We start from the raw sequence: 23,918 nt of genomic DNA, 5'->3' as shown, positions 1-23,918 counted from the left end.
GTATACTGTCTTTGAACATGAGAACATATCCAGGCACAGCTTGAGATGAGACAGATCAATTTAATTGTGTCAATTGGCTCCAATAGGAGCTGGTGCTCCCTTTGACATGTGCATATCAAGTTCTGTCACAATGCCACAATAGCATTACCAGTATACATGTACATGTTTTCCCACAACACACTGTAAACAAGGATCTCTCATAACAGCAAATACTGAGTAAGAACAGCAGTTCTGGAAAGAGCAGTGTCACTATAGAATGTTAGTATATTTTTCATTTAACAGCAGCATCACACAGAAAAATTCAAATTGACCTTTATTTAACATTGTGTGTCATCACCGGCTGAAAGTTGACTATTTATTGGGGATAAGAGTGAGAAAGAAAACACCTGCTCCTGTTGCCCTTGCTGCCTTCGCGAACGAAATGTGACAAATAAAAAACTTCAAATTGAGATGCATAGAAACATCTAGGTCTTTAGTGAATATAATTTAGTGTTAAAACATATAGTGTTCCTCTGTCTGACAAATACAATGTCAAAAATATATCTGAGAGCTATTTTTCCTTTTTGCTTGTTAAAAAAATATTTACAAAACATCAAATTTGACAAATGGAAGAAATGAATGTGGAAAGTTAAGGATGTGGAAATAGACAGCTGCAAGGACACGGTGTAAACAAGTGGCAGAGGTTAGATGCAAAACATCTGACCAGAGCTTAATGTAATGACAATTTCAGTGTTTTAACACCATACAGATTTGTCTGTACATGCATTTTTGCAGTGGAAATTACATTTGCAGATCAAAATACCCCTGGGCCAAAGTTGAGATGAGAAATAAAGATTATTTATTAAAGAACTTTGGAGAAGTCCTCACTTAAAAGCTAAACTAAACTGTGGGCAAACATACCAACAGGGTAGCAAATCAGTCTAAAAAAGTGGTTCCCTTGTGAAGTCAGTTTGAACTCATTAAGACTTTGTTCAGTAAGTCATATCACAATGCCAAAAATCCCTTACATCATTCATACTGTGTAAGTGTTCGATTATATTGACTATGGAAATGGTTATTTGTCACTTTAAAGACATGACCCTCACTACAGGGAAGCAGAGTAGAGGGTTATACTGAACCCATTGGCCCGTGGAACCCATTTAACCCAGGTGTTTAATGGGTCCCACTGCTAAATTATAAAAGACCAGTTAGCTCCGATGCTATCAGCTTATAAGCTGGAAAATGTATTAAAACACATTTCCTATTCCTCATTGCTGCATATAAATTATATGCGTTATGTGAGAAGATATTTTTCGATGATGCGTTACTCTCAATCCAGAGGGTAGACTGTCCCATACACTGCAGTACTGTGCAACATACACACAGGGAGAGATTGCACCTTTACAAAGCGTGGTTATACTTCATTGGAGTTGTCTAATTGTTGCTAAAAGCGCAACAAGTATTTTGCATGTGAGGACGATAACAGAATCGGAAAATATCCATATATAGTCCATCACACAGAGGGAGCGAGATGGACGGGCAAATGTTTTTAGTAGTTCGACTGTCGTAGTTATATATGCTAGCAGCCTGGAGGTCACACATGCAGTTGACTAATCTATACAAATATGGGTTAATGAATAAAAGTAACCGTGTGTTTCAGAGTGGGCCAGATTTAGTGATTTATGGTCTTCAGTCAAACTACCACAGTAAAAATATGGGAAGTTAGGGAGATCAATTTTACATATATATATCTTTAAAAACAAACAGAACTTATAAGAGTCTTGTTACAGATACAGTAAGAGTAGCAGAACCATAAAACATGACAGGTTCTCCAGCATATAAGGGTTGATATGTGGTCACAGGTGTAGAAACGGTCGTTCAACCTGGTTTTGAATTTACTCATAGCTCAAAGTCCACTTACTGGCTCTTTAACAAACGTTTGCTCACATTTAACAATGAACTCATGATTGGTTCAAAGCTTTGAAAACAAAAAAGCTAGTAAGTCAACTTGGAGCCAAGATGATTTTTTTTTAACAGTCAACATGAATCATTGATTCAGCTTTAGCTTGAGCCTTGCTTTCCCACTGCGGGGGATCTTTCCTGTCCAAAGCACTGGTAGTTTTATGAAAGTAGCTTCACCACTGAGTTCCAATTTGGTTTATTTTCTATGGTTATGTAGCTTGCCACTGAAGTCCTGTGTGAGCGTGACGACATTCATGGTCAGATCAGTCCTGATCATGATCCATGTTTGTTTCTTAGAAGTTAAAGGTACTCCAAAGCGTAAAATGAGAGATTTTTCAAATTCTATAAAGAGCCGTTGCTAGTGATTGAAAATAGATTTCAGGTGGAAATGTGCGAGTGTGTTTTGAGGTGAAACACACTAAATGTTGACGGTATAATCAGAGGCTCCTCAGCTCTGAGACGCAGCGTCCAGCTCAGGCTTTTATGATTTTTATGTGGATATATCCTGGCCTGTCCATCATCCGTTATGTGAATTTCACACAGACAGCTTAGGACAGACAGGCACATTGTCCAAACTGTCCCCTCACTCACACAGCACACCCTCAAACACACATGCACACACAATGTCCAGAAGCAATACTGAATGACGCTGGATGTCTAAGTGAAGCAGACAGATGAGTCCCTTCCTCCCCAGATGTGAGTTCTCTGGGAGAAGCTTAATACTCCACAGTTATTGCTTTGGTCTTGAGGTATTCCAAGAGAGCGTCTTCTCCTGTGGACAAGACAGAGAACAAACATTTATCAGTCAGAGTTGACTAGTTGAATGACTCAGGCTTCACATAGTTTCAAAGAGCAGTTGACAGCAGAACCAGCAGACGACCCGTCCCCATGTCTCACCGAGGTCTTTGCCGAAACCAGACTGCTTGAAGCCTCCAAAAGGTGCAGCCACATCGGTCTTGTTGTAGGTGTTGACGAATACTGTTCCAGCGTCCAGCCGCTCGCTCACGTACATGGCCTTGTTGATGTCGCGGGTGAACACGCCAGACGCCAGGCCATACTCCGTGTCATTGGCTCTCTGTAGCACGCCATCCACGTCGCTGTGATTTGGAAAAGAGGACAGAGAATGCAGTTGGTGAGCGAAATTGTACAACAGCACCACAGCAAGATGCTCTGTTCTTGACTTACCCATCTTTGAATTTGGACACCACCATGACCGGGCCAAAGGACTCCTCTTTGGCCAGGAACATGTGGTCCTCAACGTCAGTGAACAATGTGGGCTCCATGAAAAAACCTGAGGGGAAATATGTATATAAATGATTAACTGATGCTAACAGAAGATCAGAAGATGAACCAGAGTAGCTTCTCTGTTTCTCACATCTCAAGACAGGGACGCAGCAGCTAACAGAAACACTCTGCTGAGACTCAGATAAAGGAAACTGTGGGTCCAGATATTAAAGAAAACTGCCGTTCTAAAATTTGGCTTTTAAAAATAGTCTTATATTTCAGCACTAAACAATAACAGGTTCAATAATAACATATATTAATTTTGAATGGAGGGACTACCAGTGCAGTTAAGGTATTTTCCAGTCTTGCATTATAGGTTATATGTAGCGTTATTATGTTGCTAGGCTAGTGAGTAAGTATTTTTACAGTCCATCTATACTAATCAGCCTTCATAGTGCAGTGTGCTTGTATTTATACGACACAGGACTTGTACGACAGGTCGGGCCTTTTCGGCTGACCTTGCTCCTCTCGTCTCTACACCACGGACGCAATGTATGTGTAATATATCGCTCAGTTAGTGACCATCAGTTGTACACTATTTGCCATGATTCATTAAGGGAAACACTAAGTGCAGTATATAGGGAATGAAAACATTTCACTAAACATTGAGACACCACCATATAGTGATTAGTGAGTGATTTTGGACATAGCCAATGACTCCCAGAGGCTCTGTATTCGTCCCACCTGGTCTGTCCACCTGTCTGCCTCCGTACACCAGCGTGGCCCCCTCCTTCACTCCAATGTCGCAGTACTCCAGCAGCTTGTCCAGGTGGGCCTTGTGATTCTGTGGGCCGTGGTCTGTAGAGCGATCCAGAGGGTCTCCAATCTTCATCTTCTTGATCTCCTCCACCTTCGAGGGAAGAGAAACAACTAGCATTGTTTCTTCAGCTCAAACTGACACAAGTGAAGTACTACTGGTAAACGTATCTGCAAGTGTTGGAGTTAGTTTGCTACATCATTCCCAGAGGAGGTGGTTTCTTACTCACCACTCTGCTGATGTACTCGTCGTGTATGGACTCCTCCACAAACAGACGTCCAGCGGCAATGCAGTTCTCACCTTTGTTGAAATACACAGAGCTCATTCCCTGAGGAAAAACACACACACACACAGTTAACAAAATGGTATTTGCTCCATACTGTTGTAATGTAATTATAGATGTGATGTGTCACTTGTTTAGGATGAACTTATGTTTGATCCCTGACTGGAAACAACTGCCTGATCTTAGGATTTTAACTCCATCCATTTCAGTTTTTAAAAAACAGATTGAAAACTTTGTTGATTCACATTTGCCCTTGACGCCGTTGTCAGACATGAATTTGGTCTAGAATTTCTCCGCAGTTGGCCTTTCACACATGAACAACATAGCGGGAGATTCTCTGCTCAGACGCGTTCACAACAATAACAAATCCACTGCAGGATTCAGGTGAGGGTTGGTGCAGCAGACAGAGGGAGAATGTAACGTATTCAATCATGATTGAGACATGATTTTCGACACCAGCATCAGCTCCTCACAACAAACTTTATTGACATCTTTGTCATCTGGAGATATTCTTTATATTTTATATCTTAGTGTCTGTCGCGTATTAAAGGCGTCATAAATCCCCACACTCACTCACGCTGAGTCCAGCGGGGGGTTCTTGCACAAACTCCAGAGACTCTCACTCGAACATTTGCGTTCACAAATAGACCTCCTCTGTAGAAACTACGAAGGATTTCAGTGCATGTCAGAAAGCAGCTAGGTGTGGCAGCCCCCAACCCCTGGAACTCTGTCCAGGCAGAGATCTGCAATGCCCCATCTCGAAGAGTACACTTCTAAAAAACTCCTCAAAACCCACCTGTTTACAAAGGCTTTAACCACTGGTTAATTTATTATCCCAGCAGGCACTTCTACTATTACTTACTGTTCTTGTTTTCTGTAACTCTGTAAAATGGCCTTAAGTACCAAAATGCGCAAGTTAGTATGGATACATCTCTTTGACAGCAGAGCTCTCTCACCATGCGAACAGCCTTGTCCATGTCACAGTCACTGAAGATGATGAGCGGCGACTTCCCTCCCAGCTCCAGTGAAACCTTCTTCAGATTACTGAGAGCACAGCTGCAGCAAGGGATCACAGACACAGAGAGAGAGAATGAAGAATGATGGAACACTCACCTCAGCTCATAAAGCAATGAGTTAGTTAGGTTGTACCTCTTCATAATCTGTTTGCCAATAGGTGTGGAGCCGGTGAAGCCCAGCTTACGGATGTCTGGGTGATCGGACAGACGCTGTCCCACCATGCCACCTGGATGAAAGCAGGGGATAGGGAGGTGTATTAGGAAGATGGGTCAGAAGTATGAAAGCACTTCTTCTGTTTCTACCAACCTATGATGTATGTTAATACAGTCAATATATAAATGTCACAGAAGGTGACATCAACCAAACTGTCTCTGGTTGCTTCCCGACTCAGTCAGAGACTCTCAGTTCTGAGCCCATTGTCTCCTACAGAAGATGTTATCTTTACAATAACCTCAAAAACATATATTTTCTTAGAAAAACAAAAAGGCTTCAGATGTTCTCACTGTTCTTTGTTACACCATTTTTACACATGAACTCTGGAGAATGTCCACAGAATTGGGTCCTCAGTTTTTCCAGGGTACATTTACACTTGAACAACACAGCAGGAGTTTCTCTTCTCAGACTTGAACACACAAACCCTCCAGAGTGTTCAGATGAGGGGTGGTGCAGGTGGCAGAGGCAGGAATAAACATATTAATTCTGCTGAGGGGATCATGTGTTTTTTGTTTACAGCACATTGACACCAGTCGGCTCTTATTACCAAAAGCTATCTTGACATCTTCATCTGTGTCTTCTACTTGCACAGTCCTTTTTTTTCATCCCGAGTTATTTTTATTATTTTTATTTATTTCATCTTTGCCTCTATCTCGTGTTAGGAACGAGATTAACATGCCCAACATGCCCAAATTCTGAAGAGGATCTCCTGTTGTTTTCTTACATGGGTTAATTCTGACATTCTCTGTTTTCTATTAGGGCACTGATAGAGTCAAATCCAGAGGAAGTCCAGAGCCTCTTACTTGGACATTTGCATTCTCACATACAGCCCCTTTGGAGAATGTCAGACAATTATCTTGAGTTCAGTGCATGTCTGAAAGCAGCTTTAGGAACTGGGGAAAATCGTGGGTTTAATGGGGAACTATTTTCAGCGGCAAATTTATCCATATTTGGTGTTATAGTCTATGGGGGAGCGACACTGAGTGTGTGTTCATGGTGATGACGGAACATGTCACCCAGTGCAACAGTGAAAGTCACTGATGTGCTTTTAACAGTTGTGTGGAAAAAATGGAGCTCTAAGTCTCAGAGGAGTCAGATACATGAGGTTGTGAATACACACACAGTACATGTTACTGAGATGTTCACTGTTGGTTTGATCTGCACATGAAACTTATTATTCTTTATATTGTGCATTTAGAATGGTACATAAGTTAAGGTTATTCCATTCCATTCCTTAACCCAACCTAACCTAACATCTCTGATGTTCCTTTGACCTAATGACATCAAGGACAAAAAAAACAAATGGTAATGCATTTGTTTTACCCGAGCCTGGCAAAATGTTGATGACTCCTTTAGGAATTCCAGCTTTAACTGACAGCTCAGCAAACTTCAGTGCTGTCAGTGGAGTGACCTGAAAATAATAGAAGATATAAAAACTCTCGGTGTTAACTAGACACAAGATGAGGAGGAAGGTCGTATGTGACTTTCATTAAATGTATAATTTCCATAGTGACACTTTGCCTCCTTATGCATACGTGGATTCTGAACTGTGTTTTATATGTGTGTCGGGGTATTTATATGTGTGTATATATTGTGTACTCACCTGTGCCGGTTTTAGCACGAGTGTGTTTCCAGCTGCGAGGCAGGCTGCACTCTTCCACGCCAACATCATCAGAGGGTAGTTCCATGGGATGACAATGGCACACACACTGTCACAGAAGAAACACAGACAGTTCTGTTTTCAGTATAACTTCCTGCATATAAATAAATAAATACCGATTTATTGATAGGTGGGTTTACCCAAGAGGCTCTCTCTTGGTGAAGGTCAAATTGCGGTTGGGCCTGGCCTGGTTGATGGGGATCGTTTTGCCCTGAAACGAACAAGAGTCTCTGTGTCTCATCTTTGATGATTGTAATACTTTCACATTGTGCAAACGCGAAAAACCTGTTGAATGTTAACCAACCTGAATCTTGTCGCACCAGCCGGCAAAGTAGCGGAAGGTCTGGATGGACATGCCGACATGGGTCTTGAGGGCCAGTGTGTACACAGCCCCTGAGTCGATGGACTCGATGGTGGCCAGCTCCTCCTGGTGTTCCTCCATCAAGTCTGCAAGCCTTGAGGGAGGAGGTCAGAGGCCACAGGTTGTGAAGGGGATTTAAAGATGTAATGTAACACTGTGAACTGCAACTTGAGCAGGTTAATCATCTATTATCAGCTGCTGTTTGCTGGCATGGATGTACAGACAATTAACACTGGGATACTGAAGGAAACTTAGAAACATGAGGATCCCTCCAGGTTTTACACCAGGTGAAAATTGGCACCAAGCTTGACGCAGGAAGCTTTGAGATTAAAAAAATGTTTCATTTCTGTGCATTTATATCTGATGCTCTTACATTTCAGAGAAGAAGTAGCTAAAGTTCCTTAAGTGCCTCCATAAGCAGCCGAACTACAGTAACCACTACCATGAAGCTATACATTTTTCCTCGCCCAGTATCTTGTACAAGATACTGAACCCCATAGAAAAGTGCTGCCCATAGATGCACTGTATGAATTTGTGTGTGAATGGTAATAAACTGTACTGTAAAGCGGTCATCAAGACTAGAAACACACTATATGAATACAGACCATTCACCATTTATCTTACTTCCCTCATTTGAAATCCTCCATTACACATGTTATATTGTATTTTCCACATGTCAAATTAATTTGTGACCTAATAATGCACCACAAAACAGTTTCAATCTTTTTTAAAATAATTGATGGCATGGAGTTCTTGAGAGTCTTAGTCTCACTGCTGTCCTCTAGGTGGAGCTACTTACTTGTAAAGCATCATTCCTCTATCTCTTGGGTTCATCCTGCCCCAAGGTCCCTTCTCAAATGCTTCTTTGGCTGCCACCACTGCCCGGTCCACATCCCCCACTGAGGCATAAGACACTTTACAGATCACCTGGGTGAAGGACAAGATGGTCACATATAGTCTGTATGGGCATCAGACTGGTCTTCAGAAGCATCTTGATGTGTATATGCTTTTTATAACTGAGCTCACTCACAGATCCATCCGTAGGATTGATGGTATTGTAGGACTTCCCGTTTTCTGCATCTTCAAACTTGCCATTGATAAAGCACTGGTGCGGCATTTTCACTGTCATGTTGTTCACGTCTTTGGTTTCCTGGGTGCAATACAGAATACGAATAGAATGTGTGTCACAATGTAGATGACCTCTCTATCATTGTCATCTACAGTATTATTGGCCCTTCTCCTAATTGTCTAACAACAAATGTTTTGTTTCTCTTGGTGAGGACATTTCATACCCTCCCTTGAACATTTTGGGGTTTAACAGGGCTCCAATGTAAAACCAATTCTTCTTTCCTTTATATAAACTCCTACCAGGTGAGATAGGTGTGACTACAATCCTGATGCTGATAATACAGAAATATGTGTCCCAATAAAACCCCACAAGCTTGTACGTCTGCTAACTTCCTTCAATTCAATCCAGATAAAAGTGAGATACTTATCAGTTCCTGACAATGTGCATATATAATTATAATAATTTAGAATCAAATAGGGTTGGTAATGAATAATCGATGATCGATTATTCGTCATTAAGAATTCATTCGAATAAAAATCCAAGCCTAATGAATAATCGTTCTAGTCCCATGCATTATGAGAACAACATCTTCCGGTATCTTGCGCGAGCGCGACTTCCTACAATAGATGAGCATCATGCCTTAGCAAATAATCGATTAATTGTTCAATAACGTTATTAATAGTCGAACATGAAAACTCCTGTAAAGTCCCATCCCTAGAATCAACACCAACTGTTCTGTCAGGAATCTGGTGTATTATTTGATTCAAATCTACATTTTAAGATTCAAGTCAGTAACATAGACCAGTCTAATCCTGCTTCCATTATTTAAGCTATCATACATGCTTTCATTTCTTGTTTAGATAACTGTAATATAACTGGCATTTCCAGGAAACTATACCTCAATTAGTTCAAACTGCAACCAGCTAGACTCCTATAAAAGGAGATTATGTTACTTTCCTCTTATTCTCTCTACATTGGCAACCAGTTTGTCCCAGATTCCATGACAGGATCTATGACTTTTAAAGCACTTCGTGACCCCAAACGTTCTGAATTACTTTCCTCTTATCAACTCACATCTAAGTCTGAGGTCCTCAACAGGAACATGTTTTCCAATATTATCAAAGCACTTTAATGCACAAGTCGCATTCACCCATTCACTTCTATACCCAGAGATTTTTTTATCACACCATACATATGCATCGGCACAGCAATGCAGGGTTTAATATCTTGCCCAAGGAGATTTTAGAATACAGACTGGAGGTGCCAAGGAGGAAATCACTACCTTCAAATTAGTGAACATTACAACCAACTCTATTTCCTGAACAACAATCGTCAGGGGACAGAAGCGTCACCTTCCGTATCAACTCAGACTTAGTTCTTCTTTTTATTATTATTATTATTATTATGAGTGACTGAGAGGGAATGTGGGATGTGCAGGAAATACTGCCACAACAACAAGTGGCGCTCAGACTCACATAGTCGATAATCAGTTCTTCCTCCTGGTCCTCTCCTCTCAGCTTGCGGACAAACATCTGGATGAAGTCCTGGAAGGTAGAGGCCATGTACACATCCTCGCTCTGCAGCTGCACACCAGAACATTTCTGCTTCACCTCCTCCACCAGCCTGGACAGAAACACACCAACACTTCACCAAGGCTTGAAGCAACACAGTTAGTCCTTAGAGGGTTTTTAAGGTTAATAATTCCATATTACAGCTCAATTATGCCTTGTTTTCAGAGGTTGTTGTCAACACCCAAGCTACTTTTTTCTAAGCTCCTGGAAACCTCAGCTGTTTGGTTAATTCGATATAGTTTCAACTACTCAGTATCAGTCAAGAAAAAACGGGGACCTTAAAAGAAGTTGAAACATTTGGCACAAATAGTCACTTTGACTCAAGGATCAACTGCCTATAATTTGCTCGATATGTGATGGACACAACCATAAGGCGCTGATTCTAGTTAATACTGGAATGATTTAGTTGTGTGTTGTCAGCTCAACGGTCTCTCAAATACTGCTGTGTGGCTGCCACACACCTACTTGTTGCAGTATTTTCAGGGAAAAATCGTATTCAAGGTTTTGATATAAGTAATAAACTAGGGCTGGGCAAGTTAACTCGTTTTAATCGAGTTAACTCATCACTTATTTAACTCAGACAATTATTTCATCTCGCATTTACTCAGGTTTGATTATTTATTGTTTTATTGTTAAAGCCAGGCTTTTATTTTGTGAAAGTCTGTTGCTGACTGCTGCGGAACTGGAAAAAAGAAAATAATTGGCGGATAAACAACCATGGATAAGGGTACGGAGCTTTTACATGGCCATTTTCATTTTAAAGTTCTTCCAGACGGCGGAGTCAACAGAACCAAAGTAATTTGTAGCCACTGCCAATTTTCTTATAACCGGAGTACTTCCAGTCTAAAATATCACTTTAATGCAAAACACACAGTTGATATCAACAAATCACTCAACGAAACAGCGAGCGGAGCGAGGCTTCGGCAGACTACGTTAGACGCAGGGAGGAGTATACACTTTTCATAAACAAGGGGGATAACATTAATGCCCTGGCAGTGGCATTGAACTTTAATTTTGTATTTGCTTTTATAACATTGTTAAGTTGAGATTTACACTGAATATTTTATTTAACTGCTATTGTATTAAATGCTGATGTTAAAAGTGTTTGCGCAACAAATGTTATGGCACTTTCGTTCATATGGCAGAACATTGAAAATAAAATTGCGCTATACACTACTTTTTAATTCATTATTGGATTTTGCGTATACAAATGCGATTAATCGTGATTAATCAGGGAAATCATGCGATTAATCGCGATTAAAACTTTTAATCGTTGCCCAGCCCTATAATAAACATTAAAATATAATTATAATTTTTATATCAATGATATTATACAGGTTTTGTGCTTCCACTCTAATGTCATGGGCTTTTGTTCGGATTTCAAAAGTCAGATATGTATGGTACTGAAACATCATTTTTGGTGACATACAGTGAGAAATGGCTGCCTTGTAGCTCCAATAACTTCAAGCAAAACAAATTAAAATGTCAAGGATTATTCTCAATCATCAATCAATCAATCAAATTGTATTTGTATAGCCCATATTCACAAATCACTGTTTGTCTCATAGGGCTTTAACATTGTGAGACATCCTCTGTCCTTAACCCTCAACAAGAGTTAGGAAAAACTACTAAAAAACAACCTTTTAACAGGGAACAAATATGTAGAAACCTCAGAGAGAGTCACATGTGAGGGATCCCTCTCCCAGGACGGACACAAGTGCAATAGATTTCAAGTGTAGAGGAAAACATCATCAAGATAAAGGTTTTAGCAGCAATGATGAGGGTAAACATTTTGAAGGATAACTTCAATACTATATGTCAAGCAGTCCTGCTGCATCATAGTCTTTGGTTAGCAGCCAGCAAGATTATGATCCAGCATCAAGATCGGATGCCACATTAGTCCACAGTCAAGTTAGTATTCTAACTTAGACAGCATGGTAATAGGGAATACAGAAGAATACAGATCACACAAATGGTCAAATATTTTAGATGGATACACTGTTTATAAAAACATATATAATGATAATAATAATACATTATATTTGTGTAGCGCTTTTTGAGGAACTCAGACACATGGGGTTAAAAAGATAATCTTGGGACTTGAAGCCTCAAGTGAGACTTCAGTTCACTTGACACTTGAAAATATAAACGTTAGACTTGCATTATAATATATGACTTCATTTTTTATGTGCAATGTGGGGATTTGTTGTCATCTGTTCTGAAATAGATAATATAATATTTATTTCCAATCACAGTACTTTCTGCCTCTCTCACCTGACCACATCCATGGAGGCAGCTCCACACTTGAAGAAGTCTGTGGTGTCCTCGATGGCTGAGACGTTGCTGAGGATACCCTTCCAGATGTTCTGTGGTTTAAAAGATATATTTTACACAGTATCTAAACCTGCTTTAGTTACTAAAACAGAGAGATGATACAGTCAAAGTCCAACTCTAGGTTAGAGATTCTCATGGTTTACTTGCCTTAATCTCCTCTGCCATCTTCCTCTCATCATCAGTCAGCTCCACACTGGCACTGTCTCCAGAAGAGAAGTATTTGGACGCATGAATCATCTTCCCATCTTCAAACTGCAGGCTCCTTACCAGGAGCTGAGGTCCAAACACAGAGTTGATATAGTACAGCAACAAGACAAGAGGAGACAGTGACAAACTGCAAAGATACTCACAGCTTTCCCATCAGTTCCATGTAGGACAAGCCCGTTCTTGGTGACCAGGCCAGGCTGAGATGCTCCATCGATCTCCAGGGGCTGACCAGCTGGTACCGCCCCCCCTAACATAGACGAGCCATACAGGGTCACAGACTGAGGAAGAACACAGTCAGATATATTATATGGATGCATTGAGAATTCTTTGCTTTTGTTATTGTGCAGTCAATGAATGCCAAACTAGCTTTATCTTAGAATGACTTCCTAAGAGACATAAGATGCTCTATGGTCTGTTTTAAGCTCTTAAAATACCACTTCTATGGAAAATAATGGATATTTTATTTATAAATGACAGTAGAAAATTATTTGTTGCAAAGAAGCCAGAACAATTTAATGCCAAAATTGTAAATACTTTGAGCAAGGTGAGTGCTTTAGTTCCAGGAGCTGAATGTCAGTTGTAAATCTGTCAGTTCAACTTTGCAATAGACACTTAGTGTCCTATTTTTTTTTGCTTGTGAGTTCCAGGAAACACACCTGACCACCAATGAGAGTCCAGGCACCAGGGACTTTGTCATGTCCGCGGATCCAGTTGTGGATGGCCTCAGCTGGTTGGGCCAGGTTGACCTGTGAGACAAGAAGAAGACAGAGTCAACATGTTAACATGTTCAGACCAGGTCAACTTAATTTCTGGGAATGAGAGGGAAGCCCAACAGCTGGCTGCCACAAGCTGAATAACACGTGGGGTAAAAATAGAACATTTCGACACACAGCCAGTGACAAACCTGAGAGCAGCTGAGATCAGCACCACGGCAATCACTCTACTTGTAAGATTAACGGCCGTCACTTGCTCACTTGATACACATTTTGCTCTGGGCAACATGTTGAGCTAACAGAAAATTCCCATGCTGCTGACTGAATGAAAGTGGTGTGCTCCCGGGCAGTTGTTTGTTTGTTTCACTTATTTGAGAAATAAATACGAAAATTTGAAAAAAAAATTGAAAATACCTCAGATTTACAGTAATATATCAGGGGGGGACAAGATAAAGGCAAACGCTGTTACTGACATTGGTGAAATGAACACTACAGACTGAGAATCAATCTCCAGTATAATATAGTTACTGAGTTAATAGACATTAAATCACAAATCATTATTTGTAGGTTTTATAATTCTACCTACTAATTCCACAAACTGTTAGTCTGTCTGTATGTGGAACGCATATATCACTAACTACTTCATCTTATCAGCTTCGCTCTTGACATGTGTATTCTTAGTGGCCCTGGCAAGCTCACTGTCCAATTTGGTGTGATTTGAATACGACCCACGTTCAAAATTCCACATCCCAAAGTTGAACATGTCCTCCTCTACATTCTCAGGTTAATGACAGCAGTGGTCAACAACTGGATCAAACTGCTTAAGAAAGTTGCCGCCAGGTCATGCTGATAATTTCATTATTTTCCTTTCACCATATCAAACTGACACAGACTTCACATCTCTCCCTAGCACTGATCTCCTTGCATGGCAACAACATTCATTGAATCACTGCCTTTTATTGGCCATTTGTCTTCATAGCAAAAGCACAACATTAATCTTGTTAAAGTCAAACTTAAACACATGAACAGTAATAAAGTAAATTTAGTTAAATTTTACGAAAAAAATTGATTATAAAACAGTCATTACACATATACCAGTTAGGTTAAACACAAAGTTTTTCAGCTTTACTCTGCACCTGTTTTTAGAAAGCTCTGCACATAATGTCCAACATAAAATCAATGAAAACTAACAGTATAATGTAGAACTGTTTGAGGAGGACTCGCTAATGACAAAGAAGAATTTTGATGTAGCTCTGCAGCATTACCACAGGCCAAGCAAACAATATAATATATATTATATAATATAAAAGCAAACAGCTGTCTTCTAGTATGTACAGTATAGAAATACCCTCTCTGATGTGATGTTTCTGTGTTTTTTGTTTTGGTGGAATTAAAAATCCTCCTTATATTCAGTCCATCGTTCAGCTCACAGTATCATACTATCCCAAACATTCACTCTGCTTACTCAATACAGGCTCACTTGGTTCTTAGAGTCTATACGAGTAGAATGGGAGGTAGAGCCTTCAGCTACCAGGCTCCTCTCCTGTGGAACCAGCTCCCACTCTGGGTTAGGGAGGCCAACATGCATCTCTATATTTAAGGATAAACTTAAAACGTTCCTTTTTGATAAAGCTTAAAGTTAGGGCTGGATCAGGTAAGTCCTGCTGTCGGCCGAGGCAGCTGGGGGAACTCCCATGATAAACCCATGATAAACTGAACACTGTTTGAAACAACTATCTGGAGATGTGCATCAACTGCTGACATTATTATGAATTATTTCTATTATTATAACAGCTATGATAGTACATCTATCATTACAATTTCATCTCCTTCATCTCTGTCAGACCTTTTCTTTCAGTGAAAAAGTGTAACAAAAATAACATAGAAGATAGACTAAATTGGCATACAGCAATAATTGCCTTGCAGATTGTCTTATGAGAGAGATGAGGTTATGTGGCTCAGGCCTGTTTGGCTTGACCTTATGGCCCATTTATGTTATTTGGGTGGGGCGTCAGTGGAGCATGTTACCAAACAAAACAGCAAACAGTCAAATTAGCCTGTAGCCTATGACACATTCATATCATGATACAGTAGAAAGAGACTTCTCACCTTGGAATTGGACTTCTTCTGAATGCCTTCGTAGCTGGCTCCTTCCTCTGTCTGGGGAACTCGAGGGGCCTTTCCATCAGCGATGAGCTGAACTGACTTCACCTAGAGGAGAGAATGGCATCTCTGTCAGCAGTGCAACAGCTGGTTGTGAAGCACAAACTGTGGATTTTATGAAAATATATGACTTGGATTTTAGCAGAATAGGCCAAGTCTGGGAACTGGGCACAATGGTCAAGAATATGGACTAATAACTTGTCTTAACAGGTCACGGGTGATTAATGGATTTATGGATTTCAAACTCCAGGTGGTTACCATAGCCTTAATGCCATCTGGGTAGAGGAAACGGTTGTATAGTGTGTCCACGGTGTCATTGGGCTCGACTGCACACTCCTTCTGCAGCAGGATAGGTCCAGTGTCCAATCCATCGTCGGCCCAGAACACAGTGAAACCAGCTTTCTTATCGCCTTGGATCAGGGTCCTGGTGACAGACACACACACACACTTTGAGCAATTTTTAGAGCAGACAGGGATGTAGAGTTGGCCATAAACCTGACCAAATGGAGCAGAAGCAGATAAGGAAGCGATAAGAGGTGAAAATCAACCTGTTGATAGACAAACAAGAGAAAAACAAGCTGCCTACCATAGGTGCTCATTAGGTAGCTGGATGATTTCACATAATTATGTGAAAGCCCAAGGCCAGCCATTGTAGGAAATATACATTTAACTGAAATCATATTATAGATGGTCCCAATATTGTTTAAAGATTTCTACACTGTTATTACATTGTGATTAGCAAGAGACAGTTCACATTGGTCAAACTGCAGTTGTGGGTATCTTCACTATTTCCATGTTCCAAGTCAAATTGATCTCAGCAGATGTTGTAGGAACCTCCCCCAACTTAAAAGAACATATTGAATCTAAAAGAAGAGTTTGAGAGTTAAGACGAGTGGGTCGGTATTAATCTCACGTCTGTCCACAAGAATTGAAGCTGTTAGACCATTTGTTTAGTTTGGCATTAAGACTTTCTCAGAGTTAACCTAACTGGTTCTCCTATAATCTGTGCTAAGATTACTGCCTTCTCTTGCCAGTTTAACAGGGTGTGTTCTTAATTTCTCATCCAACTCTTGGAAGGACAAAAATATTACGGTAAAAAGGAACTATTCTTTCAGTCGATGTTGTATTTTTTAGTCTCTTACACTAATGTCCTTACAGCCTGGTTTACTCTGGGAGTAAATGGTAACTTCTAGAGAGGTGGCAGGGCTTCACATCCTTTTAACAAAAAAATAATTTGTTAAAGCTTTGTTTTCACAACCGCCAACAAATGGAAGCTGTTTTTTCCAGAGAGATATTAAGGGTGGAGAGCAGACGCAAGCATCCGGGGGCTGATAAGAAAACCAACTTAACAAGGAGGTCATACAGAGCTGGTTTAAACCTCCTGCCAGACAGACTGCAGCGACCCCTCCTCCTCTGCTCTGACCTAGCAATCAGGACCTTAAACTATACAAATTACCTTTATCTTTAGCTTCGTAGATGCCATTGACAAAAGGACAAAAAACAGGATAAACGTATCAGCAGCCACATGTGACAGTTACACAATAATGGCAAATGATGAACCAAAGTGAAGAAGAATCCCATTTACTAACTAATGCCACTGAAAAACTGAGTAATATTGATCTAAGGTCTGCTGACATGAGCCCACCTTATCCACCACAGATTACGGGTCAGACCAGACCAAGCCAGACTGTGGCAGCAAAAACCCAGAGTTAGAGGAAACTGGTTTGATCAACCTTTTACCTGCAGTGTTTCATGGCTTTGCTTTTCATTTTTTTCTTATTTTCTGTGTTTTATTTTAATCACAATCTAATGTAACATTTCCACATCATTGTTTTATTTATTGTTTTTCTCCTGTCCTAAAAAGAGGACTGAAACCGCCAACATTTTAAAACAGCGATTGATGTATTCATACGTCTATTTGTTTATTCCTACGTTTCTTCATTTATATGTGTTATTACTGTGTCTATATTAATGTTTCCTTCATCAGGACCTGCCAACTCTAGCATCAAAGACAGTTTATCTGTCATCTCCACATCTTCCCCTCTTCTTCCAACCTCATCAAAACACCAACCCAAGATTAACCTTTGAAACAGTAATGAAAGCAGAAATGGTTCAGGTTTACAGTTTAATATTAGCAATAGCATGACCATAAAGTGATCCCATCGCTAGCTGCCACTTCCCGTTTCACTCACCAGTTGATGGCCGAGGCTCCTCTGTGCAGGGGCAGGATGGAGGGGTGGTAGATGATGGAGCCATGCTTGGGATTGTCGATGATGTTCATGGGAATAAATTGGGAGCAAAAGGGCATGACGTTGAGCTCGGCGCCCACCGCCTTGTAGGCCTCCACCACCTCTGGGATGGGTTTCCCCTTGACTCGCCACCGTGGGAACTTGAACACCGGCGTCCCGTCTTTTTCTGCCGCCACCGCTATCAGAGAAAAGGAGAGTTGATATTTGATAAAGAAGGCTGCAGGGTCATTATCTCTCACTTCATTCACATCCTCTATCACAGGGATATTAAGTCTTAAGCTAAATTAATTACCAACCATATTTGACCTTTATGCTGACAGTTTTTTTAAGAATAAATAATCATGTTTTGATGTGAACAGTTTAGGTCTGACCAAAAACAGGGAGGAGGGAGAGAAGGGAAATGAAATGAAATCAATCAGAAGTGCTCTCCTGTCAGAGCTGCGTTCTTGGATAGAGAAGTATGGGGTTGACTTTAAAGCTGAAACAGGCAACTGTGTTAATGATTGGCCAGTTAACATATCTAGTGAAGCCTGTGTAGCTGTTAACTTCAACAGATGCCCACATCATCACAGCAACTTAGAGTTTAAAGCGTCCCCTCCGGCTGATCCAATCCAGCGTCAACCTACCTTAAGACATGTACTGAATAAACTCTCAACTGACTAAGTTTCTGTCCAATGACAAACAACAAATGAAATGTTGTGTTTAGTGAAATGTCATCATGTTTAGGGAGATGCCGTGTTTGGTGAAATGTCTAATTCGGTATAGCCCCTTAAAATCACCATGGTAACCCTGAGTGCAGTTGGAACAGGTACTTCAGATCAAGCACTTCTCTGATGTTTTTGATATTTATCTAACACTTGACTGACGAGTCCTGCTACATTCTGTTTCCACACCAACAACATTCCAATAGCCTTCACTTATTTTTTTAGTTAGCAGATATTTGGTTAACTATGGAAGTGCAGTGTGTACTTAAATCTACAGTCCATCTTCACTGATTAAAAATACACTGCATGCTAGAGAACAAAAAACTATAGCCCTTACTCTCACATTACAGAGTCTTCCCTGGTTGTTAAAGTGCTAAAATGCAATAAACTAATATATAAAAATCGAAAATCAAGTTGACACATCAGGGATATGTTGAAGACTGGAAGGAAAGGAGAAATATGAATGCTGGCTGCACACTCAGGAGATTGAAAGCTGCTGATGATGCTTCCTGCAAAGATTGCATCATACTAATGTGTGCAGTCCCAACTTTGCCCTTCAGAGCTGCGTCTCCAGGCCACATGGGGCCTCTTCCTACACGATGAATCCACTATCCCACAGCTATACAAATTGATAGATTTGATTTGTGTGCAACCTTTTTTTTTTGTTTTGTTTTAAAGTTCTAATAAAAGATATGGACAATACTGAAGCTCATTTCGACTACATGTTCTGATGTATATTTTCAGGAAATATGCAGAGCCTCCACAACAAAAGAACACTAACTTACAATTGATGAAAACCAAAGCACCAACAGGTGATCGCAGAGGTAATGAGAGTTTACTCACCTAAGGGATCAGCCTTGCCATCCTTGTCAGGCACAGTGAAGACACCCACCACTCTGTGACCCTGCTTCCTCAGGCTGCTGTACACCTCCTGGCCGAACTGGCTCTGGCCAATTATAGCTAGTTTGAGCTTATTCTGGTAATAATGCTGTAACAAGACAAAAACACCTTAGTTCCTACTCATCTGCACTGAAGCTTCTTCACATGGGGTCCTTCTATACAGAGAACTCTATTTCATCAGGTCAAGCTCTCATCCTTAGTGGTTCCCTGTGAATACTATCCAAAACAGGCCATGTAATAAAATTTTTACAAAATGTACGAATCAACAATCTCATTAAAATAGACTCAAGAAAAAAACTTGAGAAAATTACATGAAGAGAAATAGGTGCATGCATTACATAAAACATTGCTTAGAAGAGACTTCAACTGCTTGAGGGAAAATATGTATCTTCTTTTCCATATATGAGGAGCATAGTGTGAATGCAGTTTTCCAAAGTTTGTATTCATAAATGGGTTATCCATTTCCTCTTTGCCAGGGACTACAGTATCCTTTATTCTTCAGTCCTAAATGTGATGAGAAATGATTTATAAATTTAAAGAAAACCATGTTGTTCCCCTGCTGGGGAACGTAAGGTCCAGTATAAGTATCTCAGAGGACATGGGCGGCTGTGGCTGAGGGGTAGAGTGGTCATCCTCCAACCTGGAGGTCGGAGGTTCGAGCCCCAGTCTGACCCATCTGCATGCCAAAGTGTCCTTGGGCAAGATGCTGAACCCTGAATGGCCCCCCATAGAATAACAAAGTGCTGCGAATAGATGCACTATTGAATATGTATGAATGTGTGTGTGAATGGGTGAATGTGAAACTGTACTGTAAAGCGCTTTGAGTGGTCATCATCAGACTAGATATAAATACAAATACAAAACCGTTTACATGAAGTTGTCTCTTGAAACTATCACCTACTGTAAAGCTAAGAAAGTGGTGGTTATCTACACATAAAAACATACAAATGTAATAACCTCCATGCTTCTGTCACTATCCAAGTTCAAAAAGCTTCTGTGAAACAGAACCGAAGCAGGGCACTCATTTATCTTTTGAGTTGCTTCAGTCAGAGCAGGTTAAGTCTGCTGGCACTGGGCTCACAATCCAGGAGGTGAGTCCTCAGCTTTGCTATTAGAGTCAAACTACAGCAAAGGGCACACTACATCATGTGGTCTGATGCACCTATAGACACAACAGTGTGAATTGACTTCAAATATTCCCTCTTTTCCACCTCCAAACAGATGTTGGAAAACTTACTGTCCTAACCTCCATTTTTACGAACACAGGACACAATTTGAGGTCTTCCATACTGACTTGATAATAAGTTGCCAATCACCAGGGATCACCAGCAGATGCTAGCAACCACCAGGAGACATATCATCAGTTGTGGACCTAGTGTCATCGCATGTTTCAGCCTTTTGATCACAAGGCCCACCACAGGCCAATCAGACCTGGGTGTGTGTCCCTAACATTTGGGGCCCAGTTGGGATCTTTCCTCCTGATCCCGGGTGATTGTCTGCAGCGTTTTGCAGTCTATGATGTTTCATTAATAGTCTGGCGCAGAGCTTGTCCATGGTCTCCTAGCTCTTTGAGCAACCTGATGGTGAATATTACAATAAAACCCCTGCAGCCAACCTCCACTGGACAGACTACTGCTTTCCAGCCTTGTTCCGCCCCATACCCCAGCCCAGAGACCAAGGATCCAAGCTGCTCCCAAACTGAGTGGAGAACTTTGGCGGGGAAGCTACAAATGAAAGAGCATGGGCCAAATCATCACACAACATAAAAATCCCAAAACAGCCTAGCAAAAAGGTGATGTGTTCATTCTTCTCCTGTAATCGGTTCACCAGAAATGCTTGGCTAGCTGAATGCAGTCGTGTAAACGCTATATTTGGCTTTCCGTGCTTACTTAATAAAACGGTGGGAGCTGGTACAACATAGACTGTTACAGGAGTAAGAAAACATCAAACATTAATCTGAAAATATTTGGAAGCATGAATGTACGTGGGCACACATGGAAAATTCGGTCAAGCTAGCCATGCTAATCAGAGTTAACATCGCTACGCACTTGGAAGAAGGATTGGGGTGAGGAAACAGAATGAAAAGACGGATAAAAACAGGAAAATTATACTAAAGATAATTGACTGCGTTAAATTCTGTGGAGCCTTTGAAATGCCTTGGCGGCCACGATGAGACTGAACCCTACAATAGTAGTGTTGGTGCCTCGCTAGCTAGATAATGTGCTGGAGGAGCAGCTGAGGACCGTTATCAAAGGCACCTCAAAGACTGCACAAAACTAACTCTTGGACTGAACACTGTCAGTTTTTAAAAAGTAACAGGTCTGGTCTTCGGGTGGCGGAGGCAATTTCCCAGTCTCAGACCTGCACTTACTGACCACTCCTGGTCAGTGGAGAAGTTCCTCTCTGTCCCTGTTCCCCTTCTCGGACAATTGGTGGTCTTGGAACTGCCTAAATAGCAGCAAACTATTTCACCACAAATTTTCTCCCATTGGAACATCTTCAGATCTCTTTTTAATCCGACCAACAGTACAAGACTCAAAGTTATTAACTCTTTTCAAAGATTAAAGGCAGAGAAAGCCAGCCAAACAGCAAACTGTTGGTATCTGCTTTCAGAAAGACTGAACTGACAGATCAGCTGACAAACTATATCTATATATATAAACTAAAAATAGGTTTTACTGCTCATTTTTAAATCTCTGAATGGAACTGCTACCAAATACAGACAAGTTAGCTAAGTGGCATATGGTTATCCCTGGGAAACATCTGAGATTACTGAGGAGTGGTCTGCTAGTGGTACCCAGGGCAACGGCTAAACGTGGAGAAACAGCTTTTAGTCAATATATGAAGCAGAGCACTGGAACCAACTGCCTGAGGGTCTGGGGAATGCTCCATTCACTGCTGTTTTTAAAACCAGTTTGAAAACTTTATTTACAACTGCCTCTAACTAAGCTATTTTACAAGATCATACCATAATTGCAGTTTATTCTAGTTTCATTTGATCATGTTGCAACCTAGACGTGCTTTAGAAGTAAAGCTGCCCTGCCTCCCTATCTACGAGATAGGACTGAGGCACTGCTCACCCACAGTGACAGGTTCAAATGCGTTTGAGTGCAGCAGCACATGTGAAGGAAGCAGGTTTCAGGTTTCAAGTCCTCAGACGAATGGTGCTGTCAAAGCGCACGAGGCGCCGTCTCCGGTCCATTCTGCAACCTTGTGCAACGTGCTCCGTGACGCTTTCAAAGACATGCATCCACAGCAGCTGCCTCCTGCACGATCCCAGTCTCCCAACAGCGGGGACGGCTGCTGGTTTGGTGTTTGCGGTCCTGTGGGAGGATAAGCCGCTGACTGTCCGCGGCGCAGAGCTGCTTTGCTGATGCAACTCCTCCTCAGCTTGTACAGTGCAGGCAGAGGCAGGCTAACGTGGCACCCTGGACTCCATCACGTTACACTCCCAGCCGACTCACGGAGACCAGGAGCTGAAGTGACCCGCACCGAGCCCCAGTCCCCATGTCACCACCGATATTTGTATCAATGCAACACAACACTCCTGCAGAAAGGGCGACACATGCAGCGATACTCACCGACGACGTGGAGAACCTCCGTAAGGCTTGACTCGCTGTCCACAACATGATGGCGGTGTTTGTGTTTAAAACCAATTACGGATCAAAGAAACCTGTCCAGACGCTGCAGAGAATCATACACCCACACGCTGTCACACACACACACAGTGTCACACACACCTGCCCCCAAGAGTCAGAGGCAGGGCAGCGGTCTGGGCTCGGCACACAGACACAGTCTGTCAGAGACTGGACACGTAACGTGCCGCTCGACCAGCGCTCCACACTGTGCGTGCGCGCTCACGCGGTGGTAGCCCCCACTCCTTTGGCGCGCGGTCACACGTGGGGATTTATGTTATCTCATTTGTTTTTATTTTAAAAGGAACAGAACAAAAAAAGGGTTTACATGGGGTTGTAAACAGTAACATACAGGAACATACAAGCCAGGGGTGTTGTACAATGGGGGTTAAAGATACAGAAACAAGCTAGTTTATATCATAAGGAACATTGCCAGAACATTGTTACATTTTAAAACACAGACGCAAACATTCAGCAAACCTGAATAACTGCAACATGCCTGAATAGAAAATCTGTAGACCGTTTTCGGACAGTAGGTTGGAAGATTATTTACAAGGCACTCAATGGTCTGACTCCTCAGTAGATGTAGATCTTTTATCCCCATATATCACTGCACACACTTTGAGATCCTCTATAAGGGTCCTTTTAACTGATCTAAACGTTTAGCTGAAGACTAGAGGGACAGAGCTTCTGAAATAAGAGTTCTGAGGCTCTGTTACACCCTACAGCAGCAGGTGTATAGCTTCCTTTAAATCAAAGCTTCAAACGTACTTTAATTATCATGCCACATTCCCTGATTTCACATAATTGCAAATTGTATTGTAATAACAGCTTATGCTTAATTTTCTGTCACAACT

General features: G+C 41.2%; 1 protein-coding gene across 1 annotated transcript; it reads right to left on the bottom strand.

Moving 5' to 3' along the window:
* Positions 1 to 40: 40 nt before the first annotated feature.
* On the bottom strand, positions 41 to 23,225 carry aldh1l2 (aldehyde dehydrogenase 1 family, member L2). Its single transcript, XM_061068016.1, has 23 exons — positions 23,008 to 23,225; positions 19,370 to 19,514; positions 17,766 to 18,000; positions 15,832 to 15,997; positions 15,520 to 15,621; positions 13,354 to 13,443; positions 12,841 to 12,975; positions 12,638 to 12,763; positions 12,431 to 12,522; positions 10,061 to 10,208; positions 8,547 to 8,666; positions 8,316 to 8,443; positions 7,460 to 7,610; positions 7,296 to 7,366; positions 7,099 to 7,204; positions 6,819 to 6,906; positions 5,415 to 5,508; positions 5,222 to 5,321; positions 4,212 to 4,310; positions 3,910 to 4,075; positions 3,127 to 3,232; positions 2,839 to 3,038; positions 41 to 2,713 (listed from the first exon to the last, which is right to left on the bottom strand). Exons 1-23 carry the CDS (start codon positions 23,053 to 23,055, stop codon positions 2,658 to 2,660), a joined length of 2,772 nt encoding a protein of 923 aa, XP_060923999.1. The 5' UTR covers positions 23,056 to 23,225; the 3' UTR covers positions 41 to 2,657.
* Positions 23,226 to 23,918: the final 693 nt, after the last annotated feature.

The sequence above is a fragment of the Limanda limanda genome, chromosome 1 (genome assembly GCF_963576545.1).
Source record: "Limanda limanda chromosome 1, fLimLim1.1, whole genome shotgun sequence".
Lineage (NCBI taxonomy): Eukaryota > Metazoa > Chordata > Actinopteri > Pleuronectiformes > Pleuronectidae > Limanda > Limanda limanda.
The sequence above is the reverse complement of the archived record's forward strand: the minus strand, read 5'-3'. Positions and strand labels throughout refer to the sequence as shown.